At 35.6% G+C, this 18,673-nt stretch overlaps 2 protein-coding genes across 4 annotated transcripts in view; both read left to right on the top strand.

The window, feature by feature from the left end:
• The window catches only part of LOC127834583 (leucine-rich repeat-containing protein 63-like), a 28,703-nt gene extending 24,312 nt beyond the window's left edge, over positions 1-4,391 (top strand). For all 3 annotated transcript variants that reach the window (XM_052360579.1, XM_052360580.1, XM_052360578.1), the window contains 4 exons: positions 345-428; positions 1,786-1,930; positions 2,210-2,304; positions 2,560-4,391. In XM_052360579.1, coding sequence (XP_052216539.1) covers positions 345-428; positions 1,786-1,930; positions 2,210-2,304; positions 2,560-2,758 — 523 coding nt within the window. In that variant the 3' untranslated portion in view covers positions 2,759-4,391. The remainder of the gene's footprint in view (positions 1-344; positions 429-1,785; positions 1,931-2,209; positions 2,305-2,559) is intronic.
• Positions 4,392-9,744: 5,353 nt separating this feature from the next.
• LOC127834585 (lysosome-associated membrane glycoprotein 1-like) overlaps positions 9,745-18,673 on the top strand; it is a 60,872-nt gene continuing 51,943 nt past the window's right edge. Inside the window, exons 1-2 of the mRNA XM_052360583.1 lie at positions 9,745-9,796; positions 9,920-10,021. Coding sequence (XP_052216543.1) covers positions 9,760-9,796; positions 9,920-10,021 — 139 coding nt within the window. The 5' untranslated portion in view covers positions 9,745-9,759. The remainder of the gene's footprint in view (positions 9,797-9,919; positions 10,022-18,673) is intronic.

The raw sequence follows: 18,673 nt of genomic DNA, 5'->3' as shown, positions 1-18,673 counted from the left end.
CAAGAACGCTTACGCCTAGGATTATGAAACTTCATAGGTACGTTGATCATGACTGGCAGATGACCCCTATTGATTTTCAGGTCACTAGGTCAAAGGTCAAGGTCACAGTGACAAAAAACGTATTCACACAATGGCTGCTACTACAACTGACAGCCCATATGGGGGCATGCATGTTTTACAAACAGCCCTTGTTTAACTCCCTAGTGAAATATGTCAGTCAGCGCACCAGAGGCTGACCTTACATACAAATTCCTGTGATGGAATATACCTTGTGTCAGATCTGATATTTCTTGACTGTATAGCCTGTGGGTGTCTAGGTGACGGTATGCGTTGTGTACTTGCAGACTGTTCACCCTGGAGCATCTGGAGTACCTGGATATCTCCTACAACAGGATCACCTTCATACAGAATGAGATTTCACAACTACAGTAGGTACACCACAAGGGGCTCACACAGCAGTCACATACCCTTGCAGTTTGTGGTAGATAGTTGATGAAGGAACCAAGAACTGCACTTATGTTGGAAAGCTGAAGTTGACCTTTTGATATATAATAAATAACACTTCTAGATATATATCTACTAGAAAATAAAACTTATTAATTTTAAAATTAAGTCCTTTATTTGAGACCAGTCCTTTATTTGAGATCGAGACAAGTCCTTTATTTGAGACAAGTTTTTTATTTGAGACAAGTCCATTATTTGAGACAAGTCTTTGATTTGTCCGCTGGACAGGTTCCTTAGATATGTGTATACATATATAATATAAACATAAGTCCACTAGTCTTGTCATTCATGTATGTTTTGGTCACCAAAATGATGTGTAACTGGTAAATCCACTAATGCTATCATTTGTGAATTTGTTGGTCACTATAGCAATATGTTAGTCCACTTATGGTATCACTCAGTGATATGTAAGTCCACTTATGATGCCATGAATAATTTAAGTGTTGGTCACTATAATAGTGATATATAAGTCCACTAATGCTATGACTCATAAATGTGTTGGTCACCATAGTGATATATACGTCCACTAATGCTATGACTCATAAATGTGTTGGTCACTATAGTGATACATAAGTCCACTAATGCTATGACTCATTAATGGGTTGGTCACTATAGTGATATATAAGTCCACTAATGCCATGACTCATTAATGGGTTGGTCACTATAGTGATATACACGTCCACTCATGCCATGACTCATAAATGTGTTGGTCACTATAGTGATATGTAAGTCCACTAATGCTATGACTCATAAATGTGTTGGTCACTATAGTGATATATAAGTCCACTAATGCCATGACTCATTAATGGGTTGGTCACTATAGTGATATATAAGTCCACTAATGCCATGACTCATTAATGGGTTGGTCACTATAGTGATATACACGTCCACTCATGCCATGACTCGTAAATGTGTTGGTCACTATAGTGATACATAAGTCCACTAATGCTATGACTCATTAATGGGTTGGTCACTATAGTGATATATACGTCCACTAATGCCATGACTCATAAATGTGTTGGTCACTATAGTGATATATAAGTCCACTAATGCTATGACTCTTTAATTGGTTGGTCACTATAGTGATACATAAGTCCACTAATGCTATGACTCATTAATGGGTTGGTCACTATAGTGATATATAAGTCCACTAATGCTATGACTCATTAATGGGTTGGTCACTATAGTGATATATATGTCCACTAATGCCATGCCTCATACATGTGTTGGTCACTATAGTGATATATAAGTCCACTAATGCCATGACTCATTCATGTGTAGATCCTTGCGAGAGTTGAACATGGAGGGTAACCAGTTGCCTGCCATGCCGTCTGGTGCTCTGCGCCTGGATCTTGATAGACTCAACGTGAAAAATAACTTCATGCATCCCCTGTTCTGGCATGAAAACACCCACAATGAACCACAGGTAGTTGGAGAGTTATTTAGAAGTGGGAATAGTATACTTATATATACATGTGAGATTTACACTCATAGAAGTAAAGATCTGCATTCATAATATATTTTGTTTTCAAAATCTACAAGACACTTCAAATACATCAATACTTAATTCAGTTTTTAAAAACAAAGGTTTCCTGCAAATTCTCATGTTGAATACTTATCTTGTGCTGTGTGAACACTATTGATTATTTCAAACACTCAGTAGTAGAGATGACCTGATCACTGAACATGCAGTGCTTTTTTTCAGCGATTGGCTGACATGACCTTATACACTATAGCCAGGTCAGAGCTGGGCAAGTCACCAGGACAGTTACCAGAATCTGTACAGAGGCTTTTTGCAAAGTAAGTAATGTTAGTTTTATGTTGCCCACCCTTTATATTACATCAAATATAAAAGTAACCATAATTTTAAGATGATGAACTTGATGTTTGTGCACTTTGATCACAGGTTTTAAATATTAAATGAATATACACATATAGATCTATCCCCTCTACGTTCATAAGCACAAAACATTATCTTCCTTTATTAAGAGTTTCTAGATTTAAGTTTTAAATCTTATATTTTTTTTATAACTCACAGCCCCTGTTTTATTGCAGGCGTGTGAGATGTGACTGCTGTAATGGGTTCATGTTTGGTCCAGGCCTGAGGATCATACGGCCAGTCACCCAGCTGTTTGGCATAAAAAATCTGCCGTTTATGTTTAGTGCGTGCTCCCCACGGTGCCTGCAAGACTTCCGCAGTAGCAAGGAGACACTCAGTGACATCCTGTATGGAAGACAGAACATTGAGTCTTAATGAACATAGTGTATGGGAGACAGAACATAGAGTCTTAATGAACATTGTGTATGGGAGACAGAACATAAAGTCTTAATGAACATTGTGTATGGGAGACAGAACATTGAGTCTTAATGAACATTGTGTATGGGAGACAGAACATTGACTCCTAATGAACATTTTGTATAGGAGTCAATACATTGACTCCTAATGAACATTGTGTATTGGAGAGAGAACATGGACTCCTTATGAACATTGTGTATGGGAGACAGAACATTGCTTATAATGAACGTTATGTATGGGAGACAGAACATTGACTCTTAATGAACATTGTGTATGGGAGACAGAACAATTAGTCTTAATGCACATTGTGTATGGGAGACAGAACATTGACTCTTAATGAACATTGTGTATGGGAGACAGAACAATGAGTCTTAATGAACATTGTGTATGGGAGACAGAACATTGAGTCTTAATGAACTTCGAGTATGGGAGACAGAGCATTGACTCCTTATGAAAATTGTGTATGGGAGTCAATACATTGATCCTAATGAACATTGTGTATTGGAGAGAACATTGACTCTTTATGAACATTGTGTATGGGAGACAGAACATTGCTTATAATGAACGTTATGTATGGGAGACAGAACATTGACTCTTAATGAACATTGTGTATGGGAGACAGAACATTGTGTCTTAATGCACATTGTGTATGGGAGACAGAACATTGACTCTCAATGAACATTGTGTATGGGAGACAGAACATTGACTCTTAATGAACATTGTGTATGGGAGACAGAACATTGAGTCTTAATGAACATTGTGTATTGGAGACAGAACATTGAGTCTTAATGAACATTGTTTGTTGGAGACAGAACATTGAGTCTTAATGAACATGGTGTATTGGAGACAGAACATTGAGTCTTAATGCACATTGTGTATTGGAGACAGAACATTGAGTCTTAATCAACATTTTGTATGGGAGACAGAACATTGACTCATAATGAACATTGCCTATCTTTGAAAATGGTTATTTTTAGTAGGTTTCTATACAGGTGTAAGGTGTAAGAAACATTGCCACTTACAACTGCTAGACGTTAAGGCTCTCTGTCTTCTATCAGCTCTTGTTTGATGTTTCAGTTGTAAACTGTTAATGAGATTGTATTTTTACTATTATTACCAAAATATACAGTCCTGCTTTGTTGCAGACATTTTTATGCCTCCGGATCAAATGATCGGGGGTATATTGTTTTTGGCCTGTCTGTTTGTATGTCATTCTGTCCTAAAACTTTAACATAAAACTTTAACCTTGGTTAAAGTTTTGCAATAACTTTTGCAATATTGAAGATAGCAACTTGATACTTGGCATGCATGTGTATCTCATGGAGCTGCACATTTTGAGTGGTGAAAGGTCATGGTCATCTTTTAAGGTCAAAGGTTAAATATATGGCTTCAAAGCGGCGCAATAGGGAGCATTGTGTTTCTGACTAACACATCTCTTGTTGTTTTCAAGCTTGGTATTGCTTTTGCTGCATTTGATATTGTGAGAGTACATTTTCTGTATTCCTTTTCTATTTTGTGTATTAATAATATATAAGATTGTTTTAACATGGTTTTTTTCGCAAATGGAAATTATAAAAGTAAATTTAAAGAGGTTTGGCTGATCCTTTTCTATTTCGCATAGTCACATGTTTTGTTGAAAGTTGCACACACAAAAACAAGTATTAAAGCCTGTTTAATTGGGGTGTGGAAATAGCAGAAATATATCATGATGTAACTTAGTAATGTACCAACTTTAAGTACTGTGAGTGAATTTGATTAAGTGTTATATAAGTTCTAACACATCGAGTTAATATTCACCAATCACAACCATTTTCAACCTTCTGCAAAAGAAATTGATTCTCAACATGTCATGTTTTTGTATTGAGATTGAAATAGACTTGTTTTATTTCTTTATTCATAAAGTATACCAACATGTCAATGATCGTATTTTGTTAGTTAAAGTTAAATAAATATTGCACACTCCGTTTATTCAATAGACACATTAACTTCAGAGTGTAAAAGTTGTATTACTAACGTGAAACCAAAAATAGGTAACTGTTAGCAAAATGTGTGCCTGCCATCTTTTGCAGGCATCACATGTAATTGTTTCATTGGTGTACTGTGCTCTTGGCAAACAGTTGATTCACCTGTCATCAACACTCATATTGATCCAATGAAATGAGTAAACTACCTATGTTTGTTTGTCAACGATTAATTTGAATTTAACACACACATATCCATTCTTAAAACATTCTTAATATACTTTTCTAAATCCTATAAATCACCCATAATGCGCCACATGGTACAATAACCAACTATGTCAGTACATGTATATAGTGTATTGTTTATACGTGAGGTGTGTACACTTTTCAATTGTTATGCATTTAATTGTGAAACAGACATGTCAAAATATTGGCATGTGTGGCATGGTTGAATAACTTTATTTCTCACAAAATTAGGTCAGTTTGACTTGTTTTAGGTAGGTATAATTAGTGGCCGATATGACTGACTGCCGTGCAATCCATTGATAAGCGCGTAACACCTTGGCATCAACTTGGGTACTGAAGAATGCATTTGATGTTTGCACAATTTCCATTTATTTTATCGACTCAACACAGAGATCACACAAAAACATTAACATTGACCAGGTGGCTGTGTGTCAGTTATTGTTTGCTCTTTTGCTTATGTATTTCTATCTAGTAAACATAATTAGAACTGCCAGGTATCCCTTGGGTCTTTACCCAGAGCCTGATTGTTGTGGAGAAAACACTGCTTAAAGTTATTGTTATCTTCACAATCTTAGAATGTGAAACACAACATTCAATGCAATACACGAACATGGCCAACGATACACCACTACATTTGATGTAATGTGAAAATACTGAGCTCAGGCCGGGGATTGAACCCACGACCTCCAGAATAGTATTCAGACACTTTAACCACGTCGCTAAAGAGCTAGCCCAACAGCAGTGACCTTATTTCACTACACTCCTCCCCCTTTTAATATTTCAAGGCCTAGACAAGGCTACAGCATGTCTTGCATCCGCATGGCCTTCCCAAAAACCATCACACAGCTCAGTCCCATTCCCGCATTCACAGTTCTTTTTTGCCTCGTCGCCATTAATGTAAAAATACTGAGCTCAGGCCGGGGATTGAACCCTCGACCTCCAGAGTTGTAGTCAGACACTTTAACCACGTCGCTAAAAAGCTAGCCCAACGGCAAGGCTGTTGGAAGTGATATTTCACTACAGATGCAATACAGGAACATGACCAACGATACATCACACCACGACATTCCATGCAATACACGAACATGACCAACGATACACCACGACATTCGATGCAATACACGAACGTGACCCACGATACACCACTCCACGACATTCGATGCAATACACGAACATGACCAACGATACACCACGACGTTCGATGCAATACACGAACATGACCAACGATACACCACACCACGACATTCCATGCAATACAAGAACATGACCAACGATACACCACACCACGACTTTCCATGCAATACACGAACATGACCAACGAAACTCCACACCTTGACTTTCGATGCAATACACGAACATGACCAACGATACACCACACCACGACATTCCATGCAATACACGAACATGACCAACGAAACTCCACACCTTGACTTTCGATGCAATACACGAACATGACCAACGATACACCACACCACGCCATTCCATGCAAAACACGAACAAGACCAACGATACACCACACCACGACATTCAATGCTTTGGAACGCAACGCAATATATTCGCAAGTTACTGTCGTTGTAACTGTACTGGCGTGTAGAGTTGAACATTGTGTATCGCGTTCGACATTTAAAAATGACACTCGAAAATGACCCAAAAAATTCAATTGTCTTTGCAATTTCTCTTATTTCAACTTAGTGAGACAATGCCTTGTGTCGTTGTTTATTTGTTAGTATCGTTGCGTTGCTTTAGTATTTTCAACAACACTCTTTACGACTTATTAAACATTATAAAATTATATTTCTGAATAAGTTTGCCTAAAAGCGTAATTTACCACGTAAAGTTAAGCTAAGCATGATTCATTTTTTTATAGGATTTCAACTTTACTTGAAAATTGGTGATACAATTTTGAGAAATATGTGATGAGTTTAGGCAAAACTGAATATTAAGCAATTATTATATGGACAGTGTATAGGTCGCCGTGGCGTAGCGAGTATGTTCACCTAGCAACCGTGATAAATTGACCACCAGAAGACTCGAATGAATAATTCCGAAGATTGCATTTCCTTATTCGATAGAATTCATTCAAAACGTTGGCTACATGTATTTTAGAGATTAGTGAAAAATCGGTTGTTCATATAATTTAAGCAAGACGTTAGTACTCTCATTTCCCTGAGAGATATATGTGGTGATGTTCAGATTGATTAACGTTTATTAAAATTAGCACAGTACTTAGAAGAATTAATGCTTCATAAAAGGAAGAAGGGTCCAAACGATATTACGAGTTTTGACGCCTGAGTCTGTGCTTTCTTTACTCGGTATTCAATTTAACAAATAAATACAAGTATACACATACATGCCAATCATATCAACACGAATCAACGTGCAAATGTGTCAAACCTTTTGACGCGTGTCTTCTTCGAACAGATGTGTTTTAGTTCATACAGTTTTGGGAATGCACTGATATTTGACCAGTATATAAACGTATTCTTATTATTATACATTTTCCGATCATACATAATACACTGTTTTAGTTTAATTTCAAATAAATGAACGACATATGGTTAATAACACATCGAAGCTAAAACGCACAATATGTCCACTATCGAATCTAATTAATACATTTATGATGCACTCGTAGACACAAGCAATGTCAGAAGACAAAACTTTTATTCAATTATAGGAGTTTTGCGTCCTAATCCGACTTATCAAGTCTTTACGTTATATAAATTGATAAACATGTTTATTTGATCTTAATTTACCTTTCTTGTGAACATTATTTTTTTCACAGATACCGATTTTTTACATATATTTTCTAGGCATAGCTGTTAAATGCAGCTTCTCACCTACACTGAACAGCCTATAGAATATTGGGAAATTTCCGAAATACATCCGATTTTTTCATACCACATTACCGCGTCTTTTCCGCTTATATGATTGATGTAACCGGGATGCTCTCGTGTGTTCATACGACACATAGACACCCGTTTTCATTTACGCATTAAAAGCCATTTCGAATTTCAGTGTAAGTTCTCGGTTAGTTAATTGTAAGGTGAAAACCGAATGGAGTGTCGATAAGCACTTATGTTGATAACTTAGTGTTCCTATCACGATATAAAATCACTAAGAGTATTGTCATAACGATGAGGAATATCGTTTACATATCATTGTGTGACGTTGGCGGTCAGCCTTTCTGGAAATCGTTCCTATCAGCCAGAAAAGGCTACATACATTCGCCAATGAGCTATTAATAGCACAGTCTGACTTAAATATTCTATCGAAGAGCATCGTGGTAAGATGTTCTATTTACAAGACAAAAAATTAATTTTTAAGACCCGCTTCATGCGAAAATGGGTCTTATGTCGTATGCGGCCAGAGAAGCTCAGGTTGGGCAATTGTGCAAGCAAGGCATGAGGTACGCTGGCCGCCTACGCCATAGGACACATTTTCGCATGACGCGGCACTAAAACTTTAACTTGAATATGTTGAAAGAAAACTGCTTCTAAATCAAATGTTAATAAATCGTATGTTTCGATGGCGAAAAAAATCAATTTATGATAAGCCATGTGAGGACACATATGATGTGATCTCACGTAGTATAATTTTTATCTACGAACACTATTGTTTGGTTTGAATATACGTTCACCTCATAGTTAACACTTCATGCGTTGGATATGTGACTAACAAACGAACAACAACAACAACAATTTAATATTTGTTTTCAATAAAATTATTTCAAACGTAAATAGTCTTCTTTAATTTTAAAATCGGGATATACGCCGAATTTTTTTTTTTAATATTTCTTATTTGAGCATATAAATGAGATATTTGATAAGCACAATATCATTTTTTTTTACAGAAAAGAAGTTTAAGATGTCATTTTTTCCGATTAATACAATATTTTTGTGGTGACACGCATGTAAAATAAATGATGATGATGATGATGATGATGATGATGATGATGATGATGATGATGATGATGATGATGATGATGATGATGATGATGATGATGATGATGATGATGATGATGATCATGATGACGATGATGACGATGATGATGATGACAGTGGTTATTGTGCTGCTGCTGCTAATGATGATGATGATGAGATGTTTGATAAGCACAATATCATTTTTTTACAGAAAAGTAGTTTAAGATGTCATTTTTTCCGATTAATACAATATTTTTGTGAGGACACGCATGTAAAATAAATGATGATGATGATGATGATGATGATGATGATGATGATGATGATGATGATGATGATGATGATGATGCTGATGATGATGATGATGATGATGATGATGATGATGATGATGATGATCATGATGATGATGATGATGATGATGATGATGATGATGATGATGATGACGATGATGACGATGATGATGATGACAGTGGTTATTGTGCTGCTGCTGCTGCTGATGATGATGATGATGAGAATGATGATGAGGATAATGATGATTGATGGTGGTGGAATTCTCTTCCAAAACACTTTATATGCACACACACACACGGAATTTTAGTTTAAAACTAAACTTAAAACGAATTTGTTTTGCGTTTTCTATTACAAATTAGCGAATATTTTAGTTAAATAACTGTTTAAAGTGCAATTGAATATATTGACAAAAATGCGCTAAATAAGTGTATTTGTATATTGTGTATGTTAATAGATTGCAGGAGAGGCGACACTATTTTGTGTACAACGGCTCGTTCCCATGTCGTTATGAATATTCGTTTATGTTCTCAAAAAAAATCACATGACCTGTCATATGATTTCGGGTTGCAGCTTCGTAGGTAGGTGAGTATATAAAATAATCATTACGATGTTTGTTCTAGTTTTGCAGCGACATAGTGAATTTATGTATATTAAATTATTCAATATCTAGTTGTTAACGAAGCGACATTGTTTATTTGCAGTGCTGTATCCAATTAAAGCTTTCGATTGTGAGGTGACTATATTTAAGGAAATAAAAAAAATGATTGCGAAACTGGTTGCCGCTAGCCTGTTCATTGGAGTGTGTAAGTTGTTACTTTACTTAAATATTTTATATATTTTTTTGACTATTTTGATTAATAGAATTTCACGTATGATTATGTTAATGTCCAGCTAACTCTAGTTAACCTATAGTATAGGGTAACTTTTTTCTCAAACCCACAACCGCCATAACCAGGCTAACCTTGCAAGTTGCATGGTCATAGCTGTTTTCCCCAACGACAGCTTTTCTTCAATATAAAATTATGCAACTCTTTCCCTGATGTAAAAAATGAGAACTGACTCCCAGTATTGTGCCTTTTGGATGCCAGAATGATGCCTTAATATTTTCTTATGTTGAGCGAAATAGGTTTAGGAATACAGTCGATTTGTGTATAGCGGATTTTAGTGAGTAACGGATAGCTTAAAGGTTTTTTGCAAAATACTTTTATTTATGTTAAGATTTATAGTTTTCTATTAATATAATACAAATAGCCTATCATTATTAAGTCGATTCATGTTTTTGTTGATGTGTGTCAATGTTTACAACTGTTTCTTTTTTCGAAAACAAAACAAGGTCTTATTATGTATGCACCGTTTTTGTGACGACAGGAAAAGTGCAGATGAATGGTTTCTTGAATTTTGCAGATTTTGTTTGGTAAACATAATGTTCATTGATGTAATATTTTAGTATTATGTGTCCTTTACAAAAGTAAGAATGCTCAGAAACCAAATTGATGCGTACCATATAAAATAAGCATGAAAGCTGCAACTCGGGATTTAGTGCATACATGCCAGACGTCCCGATCTCGGCGGGACAGTCCCGCTTTTGGGCCCTTTGTCCCGGCGCCCCGATATGAGACGATTTGTCCCGACATTCGTTAAAAAACGATGTAAGGTCTATAGGTTCCCAATAAAATTCGCTATTCAAGCTCTGTTTCGCTAACACTTACCACGGCTAATCCCTTTATTGCCCCCAATTAGCAATCCGATTCTACTTCTCGTGTGTACCAGTGTTGTTAATGACACCTTATCAGCGATTTATCGGCTGATTATTGATTTTATCAGGCATTCACACCATGGTGGTCTTCAAGATAGTGGTCGCTTATTTCTATCAATAGTTGTATTATAATGAAATAAATGTTGAAAATGTGTTTGTTTTTGTCTTTGTTTGAAACGGTTTACAAAACAATTGTTTTGTAAAATTAACTCTACGTCATTAATGAGTCTTTACATTCAATGTTTAGTTCCAAAATAGGGGAATAATCCGAATGTGCAATATACCAAAATCGCAACAAACAGTCCAATAAGTGATACCCATCATGTCTAGTGTAATTGGGTGTAATTGTAATAAAAACAACAAGGTGCTATGCATGACAGTTTGACCCTACTCCAATTAAGTTGTTGGCAGTTGAAAATAAACACAAAGACGGTTTGCTTCCACCAAAAACCTACCTCGGAAATGTGTACGGCCGCGCATTCCGTGTCAAGCTAATGTAACTGTTCGGTAGATAGTTTACTGTAACCCGTACTTTCAGTGTACTGGATAACCTCCCCTGCGTTAATGTTTGCTATTGAGAGTAATATAATGAGTATTGTTGTCGTAATTTTCCAGATTTTGTACTCTAAAAAGATGAATATTATCTTCGTTGTTTGCTATTGTCTTATTTAATAAAACTGTTATTGTTATGTTTTAGATTTCATGCTTCATATCAGATGTTTTATGTATTGAATAAAAGTATCAATAGTTTTTGTTAGTACTATACTGACTACAGTAAAGGTGGAATGATAGATCGTTTTAGGTGTCCAGCTTTTTGATAAAATGTCACGACAATTTTTTATGGAATGTCCCGCTTTGGACCTAAAAAATTATGGCATGTATGATTTAGTGAATAACGGACATGTGATGACCCATATTCAGGAATGTGGGGATTGTCTCAAAATAAATATAAACCCTATTGAAGTTGTCCAATACACATGTGGTAAGCCTGTGGCTATGATATTAATAAGTAAAAACATCATTTTTAATGAAAACTAATCAAATTATAACGAACAATCGATTTCTCTGAAAACATATTTTCCGCAATCAAATCTATATATAGATTCAACGAAAAATGACCCGAATATAGGGTGCATTGCTTTGAACAGCAATTACTTCATCAATTGTGCAGCGATTTCCATGAATTTGGTCTTATTAAACGCAGAAATTAATTTCCTTTCTGGAAATGTACATATATTGCAATTATTTTTTACAAATGCTGTGTCAAATTTCAAGAAATAACATGATACACATGTAATCCGATGAAGACCTAAGCGTTTCGGTAATGGCTGAATCAGTGTACCATGAAATGTAAACAAATAATATTTTTCGGAAATTTAAAACCGCTGGCATGTTTCAATAGGAAAGACATGTGTCTATCTAGGTTTAATGGTTTAATTACTGAATGCATGGTGTTTACGTTGAAATGAGACTCGAAGTCCTTAGCTATCCGTTATACACCAATCGACTGTAGATAATCCCATGATCAGTAAAATTGATTGCCACCATATTGGCTATCGTTTTTCCCGCAGCAACTAGGGTACTTAAGAATGGGCAGCCTACAAGGTTCAACAATCTTTCAATAAATAAATATTGGTAACATCAATACTAGACTGCTGGTTATCTCGTGTTTTCTTGCAGCCTTCTGTTTTCTGGCATTATCTCCTCTGACTTTATTGTGTACATCCGCTTTATTCCAATAAAAAGTGTTTTATGTCAAATTATGACTTCACGCATGAAATGTGAAACAAAGTTTAAATGTTAATCACATTGTTACTAAATTAAATTTAAATAAGAATACATGCTAGATTTATTGGATATGCTTCTCTGTAACTATAGTGACGCTCAGGCTCTATTGGTCATTGTTGGCTCGGGTGCTACTTACATGTACCCCAGGTACTCTTAAGTATACATAAATATAACCTGGGAACAGAAAATGTACTAAAACCCGCCAGGGTTGTCCATATAAATTATATATTAACAAAAATTAATTAATTGGCTTTGATCTTTGCATTGTTTAGCTCACCTGAGCACAATGTGCTCATGGTGAGCTTTTGTTATTGCCTTTTGTCTGTAGTGCGTAGTGCGGCATCAACATTTGCCTTGATAGCTCTCTAGAACCCACATCTATTGTCCAATCTTCATGAAATTTGGTCAGAAGATTTGTGCCACTGATATCTTAGACAATTCTAAAAATGGTTCTGGTTGCTTGAAAAACCAGGCATCCAAAGATGGGGCATTTTTTCTTATATGGCTATAGTAAAACCTTGTCAGTGTTTTTTTCACCGTTTCCACAATTGGGCTGGTTCTCTATTTTATTCTATTGTGATTGCCTTTTGTCCATCGTGCGTTGTGCGTCGTCAACATTTACCTTGTTAACACTCTAGAGGCCACATTTATTGTCCATCTTCATGAAACTTACTCAGAACATGTGTCCCAATAATATCTTGGACGAGTTCGAAAATGGTTCCGGTTGATTGAAAAACATGGCCGCCAGGTAGTGCTGCAACAATACGCCAAAAACCGTATTGCAATATATTGTCAGTTCAAAAACCCGTATTGCAATATATCGCAATATATTGCTAACTTGTACCAAAATTATAACTTGCCAATTACCCGATAATCCCATAATTTCCAATTTTAAAGCAAATTCTGGTAAATATTTACTATAAATGTGCTCAAGAATAATAAGAAACACAAACATTCGCAAATTTTCTTAAGTATCAAATACACTTTTGCAATTGTTACTATTTAAAGATGTGATGAATTAACGTCCAACCGGGGCGTTTTTCCAACTGAACACGCGTAATTCAGCTGACGTGATGTTCCCGTTTGTATACAACACAAAATACACCCATACTTTCCATGCGACGTTCTACATGTCTGTATAATTTTCGCGCGCTTTTTATTGAGACAAAGGATAAAGCACTTTTTATTTGACGCTATAATTTTTTATTGTCGCGTTAGCATTCAAATTTGGAAGCATGTTTCCGAAATTCGGATTACAAATAATGCTCAAATCAGAATCGAACGAAACATTTACAGCTGTGCGAAATTAATTCAACGATAATCTGTTCAAAAGCATCGAATGAATGCTCCCATGTAACAACGCTTCTCCGTATAATACACTTTTTAGAATGCTATTTTTACGTAAAAAATAATTTACACTGCTTTGTTTTGTTTACCTTTTTATCATTATTTCGGATGGCTTTTCTGGACGAAATGTGAATGAATTTTTGTAAAATTTTCGTACCGGTATGATGAAAATCATATCGCAATACAATATGCGGATTGCGTATTGCGATATATACCGATATACCGGTATATTGTTGCAGCCCTACCGCCAGGGGGCGTGGCAGTTTTCCTTATATTATACTTGTTAACACTCTAGAAGTCACATTTATTGTCTGATCTTCATGAAACTTTGTCAGAACATGTGTCCCAATAATATCTTAGACAAGTTCGAAAATGGTTCCGGTTGGTTGAAAAACATGGCCGCCAGGGGGCGTGGCAGTTTTCCTTATATGGCTATAGTAAAACCTTGTTAACACTCTAGAAGTCACATTTTTAGTCCAATCTTCATGAAACTTGGTCAAAACATGTGTCCCAATAATATCTTGGAAGAGTTCGAAAATGGGTCCAGCTGAATGAAAAACATGGCCGCTCTGGGGCGGGGCAGTTTTCCTTATATGGCTTTACTGTATGGTAAAACCTTGTTAACACTCTAGAAGTCACAGTTGTGGTCCAATGCTCATGAAACTTGGTCAGAATATTTGAAATATTAATTATAGTAAAACCTTGTTAACACTCTAGAAGTCACATTTTTAGTCCAATCTTCATGAAACTTGGTCAAAACATGTGTCCCAATAATATCTTGGAAGAGTTCGAAAATGGTCCCAGTTGAATGAAAAACATGGCCGCTCTGGGGCGGGGCAGTTTTCCTTATATGGCTTTACTGTACGGTAAAACCTTGTTAACACTGATCTAGAAGTCACATTTGTGGTCAAATGCTCATGAAGCTTGGTCAGAACATTTGAACTAATAATATCTGGGCTAAGTTAAAAAAAATGGTTGAGATCAGTTAAAAAACATGGCCGCAAGGGGGCGTGGCATTTTTCCTTAAATGGCTATTTACTACAAAACATTGTTAACACTCTAGAAGTCACATTTATTATCCAATCTTTATGAAACTTGATCAGAACATTTTTTCTAACAATAGCTTGAGTGAGTTTGAAAATGGTTATGGTTTGTTGAAAAATATGGTCGCCAGGGGGGGGGGGGCAGTTGTCTTTATATGGCTTTAGTGAAAACTTCTTGACACTATATTAGCCACATGTATTGGCCAATCTTCATGATACTTGGTCAGAACATTTGTCCCAATGAAATTTTGCCAGAGATTGAAGCTGGGTCATATGAGCTCAAAAACTAAGTCACAAGGTCAAATATAAAAAAAAAACATGTTAAAAGTCACTTTTTGGTTCAAAATAATCTTCATGAATCAGCTTGCATTTTTGTCAGAATAGTCTAGTTCCTTTGGCTTTCAGGTGAGCGCCTTAGGGCCTGATGGCCCTCTTGTTATTGGGAAATATCGCATTTCTTTTAATGAACATTCAGAAATTAATTTTAATGCTTTTATGCTTAGATATTGTCAGATCTTCATGAAACTTGATCAGAAAATTTGTCCCAATAGTATCTTGGACGAGTTCAAAAAATTGTTCCGGTTGGTGGAAAAACGTGGCTGCCAAGTGCCGGGGCAATTTCCTTATATGGCTATATTAAAAACTTGTTAACGCTCTAAAAGTAACATTTATAGTCCAATCTTCATAAAACTTGGTCTGAACATTTGTTCAAATGATATCTTGGAGAAATTCGAGAATGGCTCTGGTCTTTTGAAAAACATGGCTGACAGCTGGCTGAGCATTTGTCCGTATATGGATATATTAAAACCTTGTTAACACTCTAGAGGTCACATTTATTGTTTTATATTCATAAAACTTGGTCAGCAGATTAATCTAAAAAGTATCGTGGACTATTTCGAAAACGGTTTCAGTTGCTTGAAAAACATGGCTGCCAAGGGGCGGGGCTTTTTTCCACAAATGGCTATATATAGGGCCAAAGGAAAAAATTGTAACACTCTGGTGGCCACATTTATTTTCTGATCTTCATGAAAGTTGGAAGAGTTCCAAAATGGTTTTGGTTTATTGAGGTGGGACATTTTTTTCTTATATTGCTAGCTTAAAAACTTGTTAACACTCTAAAAGTCACATTTATTTCCCAATCTTCGTGACACTTGGTCAGAACATTTATTTTAATGATATCTAAGATGTGTTTGAAAATGGATCTGGTTGGTTAAAAAACATGGCCACCAGGATGCAGGGAATTTATCCTTATATGGGTATAGTAAAACCTTGTTAACACTCAAAAAGTTACATGTATAGTTTACTGTTAATGAAACTTGATCAGAACATTTGTTCTAATGATATCTTGGGCTGCACAGAACAGGTGAGTTTCTTTGTATTTCAGGTGAGCAACTTTGGGCCTTTCAGGTCCTCTAGTTTATTTTTAAGTGGGTGTTGTTTGATAAAAATGTCTGTCACTGACAAGTTCATAGAATATAATCAGCTACCTGCACCCCAAAATCTATGATTTAGATGTATGATTTCCCTAACCCTGAACACTATCACAGGGTAATAGCCCAAATCTGGTCAATGATTGTGAGCTTTTATTTATAAACTGTCAATATCAAAAGAAAATCTATATTAAATTGATGATATGCATTTGTACACCATTAAACTACAATTGAATCAATGTTGTTATTTATTGTTCCAACTTATATACTTCCAAGATTTTATGACAAAAAGGCAGTACCTAATGTATAGGCCCCAAAATGGAGGCTCTAAAATGCGTGGTGCTTTCCAACAGGCGGACCAGTAACTGAAGACAAGATTATGAAGAAAATGCCCAGATAATATATGCATTTAATGTTGTAAATATTTTATATTTACTTATTTGCAATTTTTTACTGGCTCATCATGGGTAAATGTGCCCCCATTTGTCATTAAAAGAAACAATAAAATGTGTCCCAGAATGACAATTGTGCATAGACTATCAATGGCTGTGTATACAATATTTAAAGATCAGATTTGAAAACCAGATATTAAAAGGAAATAACTTAAAACTATGTGGAGTTTGTATGGGTAAGACTGATTCAGAAGATCAATTTCTTAGTTGACCAAAAATGATGTTTTGCTTCTAACATCAGTACTGTTTGATACAAAGTTTTGATACTCATATGGATCTTATCTATGATACATTGTATGTTTTAGATTTCTGCTTTTTCGAATGGGCACATGCATCAATACTGCTTACATTGGGAGCATATGTGCTTATTTGACACATTATCTTCTTGTTATGCCCCTGGATGGAATGATCAGGGGTATATAGTTTTTGGCCTGTCAGTCATTCTGTCCCAAAACGTTAACCTTGGATAAACTTAAACTGATAACTTTTGCAATATTGAATATAGCAGCTTGATATTTGGCATGCATGTGTATATCATGGAGCTGCACATTGAGTGGTGAAAGATCAAGGTCATCTTTCAAGGTCAAAGGTTAATATATGGTTTTATAGAGCCATACAAACATTAACCTTGGTCATAACTTTTGCAGTATTGAAGATAGCAACTTGATAAATTGGCATGCATGTATATCTGATGGAGCGGCACATTTTAAGTTCAAAGGTCAAATGTATGGCTTCAAAGCGGCGCAATAGGAGGCATTGTGTTTCTGACAAACACTTCTCTTGTTTTGTGTTGTTGTTCAATGTTGTTGTTTTCCAACTGATTGAACTTGTTTTTTATAAATGGGAAACAATTACAAATTTCACATTGAAATGTATTGCATCATAAATTTTTGTACTGAAGGAATCCACTGATACCCTAGCAAGAGCCCTGAGAATGCTTATAAAAAAGTATTGGTATGAATTTTGTGTCCCTTTTGTGGTGTATTTTCAAAGCCAAAACATTGATTACGCCATTTAATCATTGGCTTGGGCGTTCAAGTCTTCATTGGAGGACATCAACCCACCCCTTTTGGGCTGGGGTATTAGATACTCTTACACGCTCAAAAGTAATAATTTGGTGAATTGAATCCAGTTCTGTTATCTTCTCGAAAATTGCACCAGGACAGAACAATTCTATTTTGAGTTCAATAGTCAAGATAACTAAATGTGTTACATAAAAAAAATCAGTATGTTTTATGCAAAAGTTTTGCAAAATGTGTACTATACCTTACCCACATGTACTCCTGCACCATTCTGCCAGGATAGAAATACCTCACGCGCTCCTTCCGTTGCAATTTCCACACCTTTTCAAGATACCAAAAATGTCGGTAAGTACATGTTTTTTGCTTGTATATGCATAATTATATTAATTGAATGTGTCCTGATAATTGAAATTTTACATTTATTGATTTCAAAACATAAATGTTTTCAATTAAGACTTCCTGTTAATAGATGTTGCTTTGTGATTGACAATATTCCAGGCCGTAAGAAGATTCCCACTCTCTTACACGTATATTGTGGAGAGACATCCTTATATTTTGTAAAATCTGTGATATGTGTATTTTGTATATTTATAAATATTCTCCAGTAGTATTGAATA

Source organism: Dreissena polymorpha, chromosome 6, assembly GCF_020536995.1.
Source record: "Dreissena polymorpha isolate Duluth1 chromosome 6, UMN_Dpol_1.0, whole genome shotgun sequence".
In the NCBI taxonomy this organism is placed as follows: Eukaryota; Metazoa; Mollusca; class Bivalvia; order Myida; family Dreissenidae; genus Dreissena; species Dreissena polymorpha.
The sequence above is the reverse complement of the archived record's forward strand: the minus strand, read 5'-3'. Positions and strand labels throughout refer to the sequence as shown.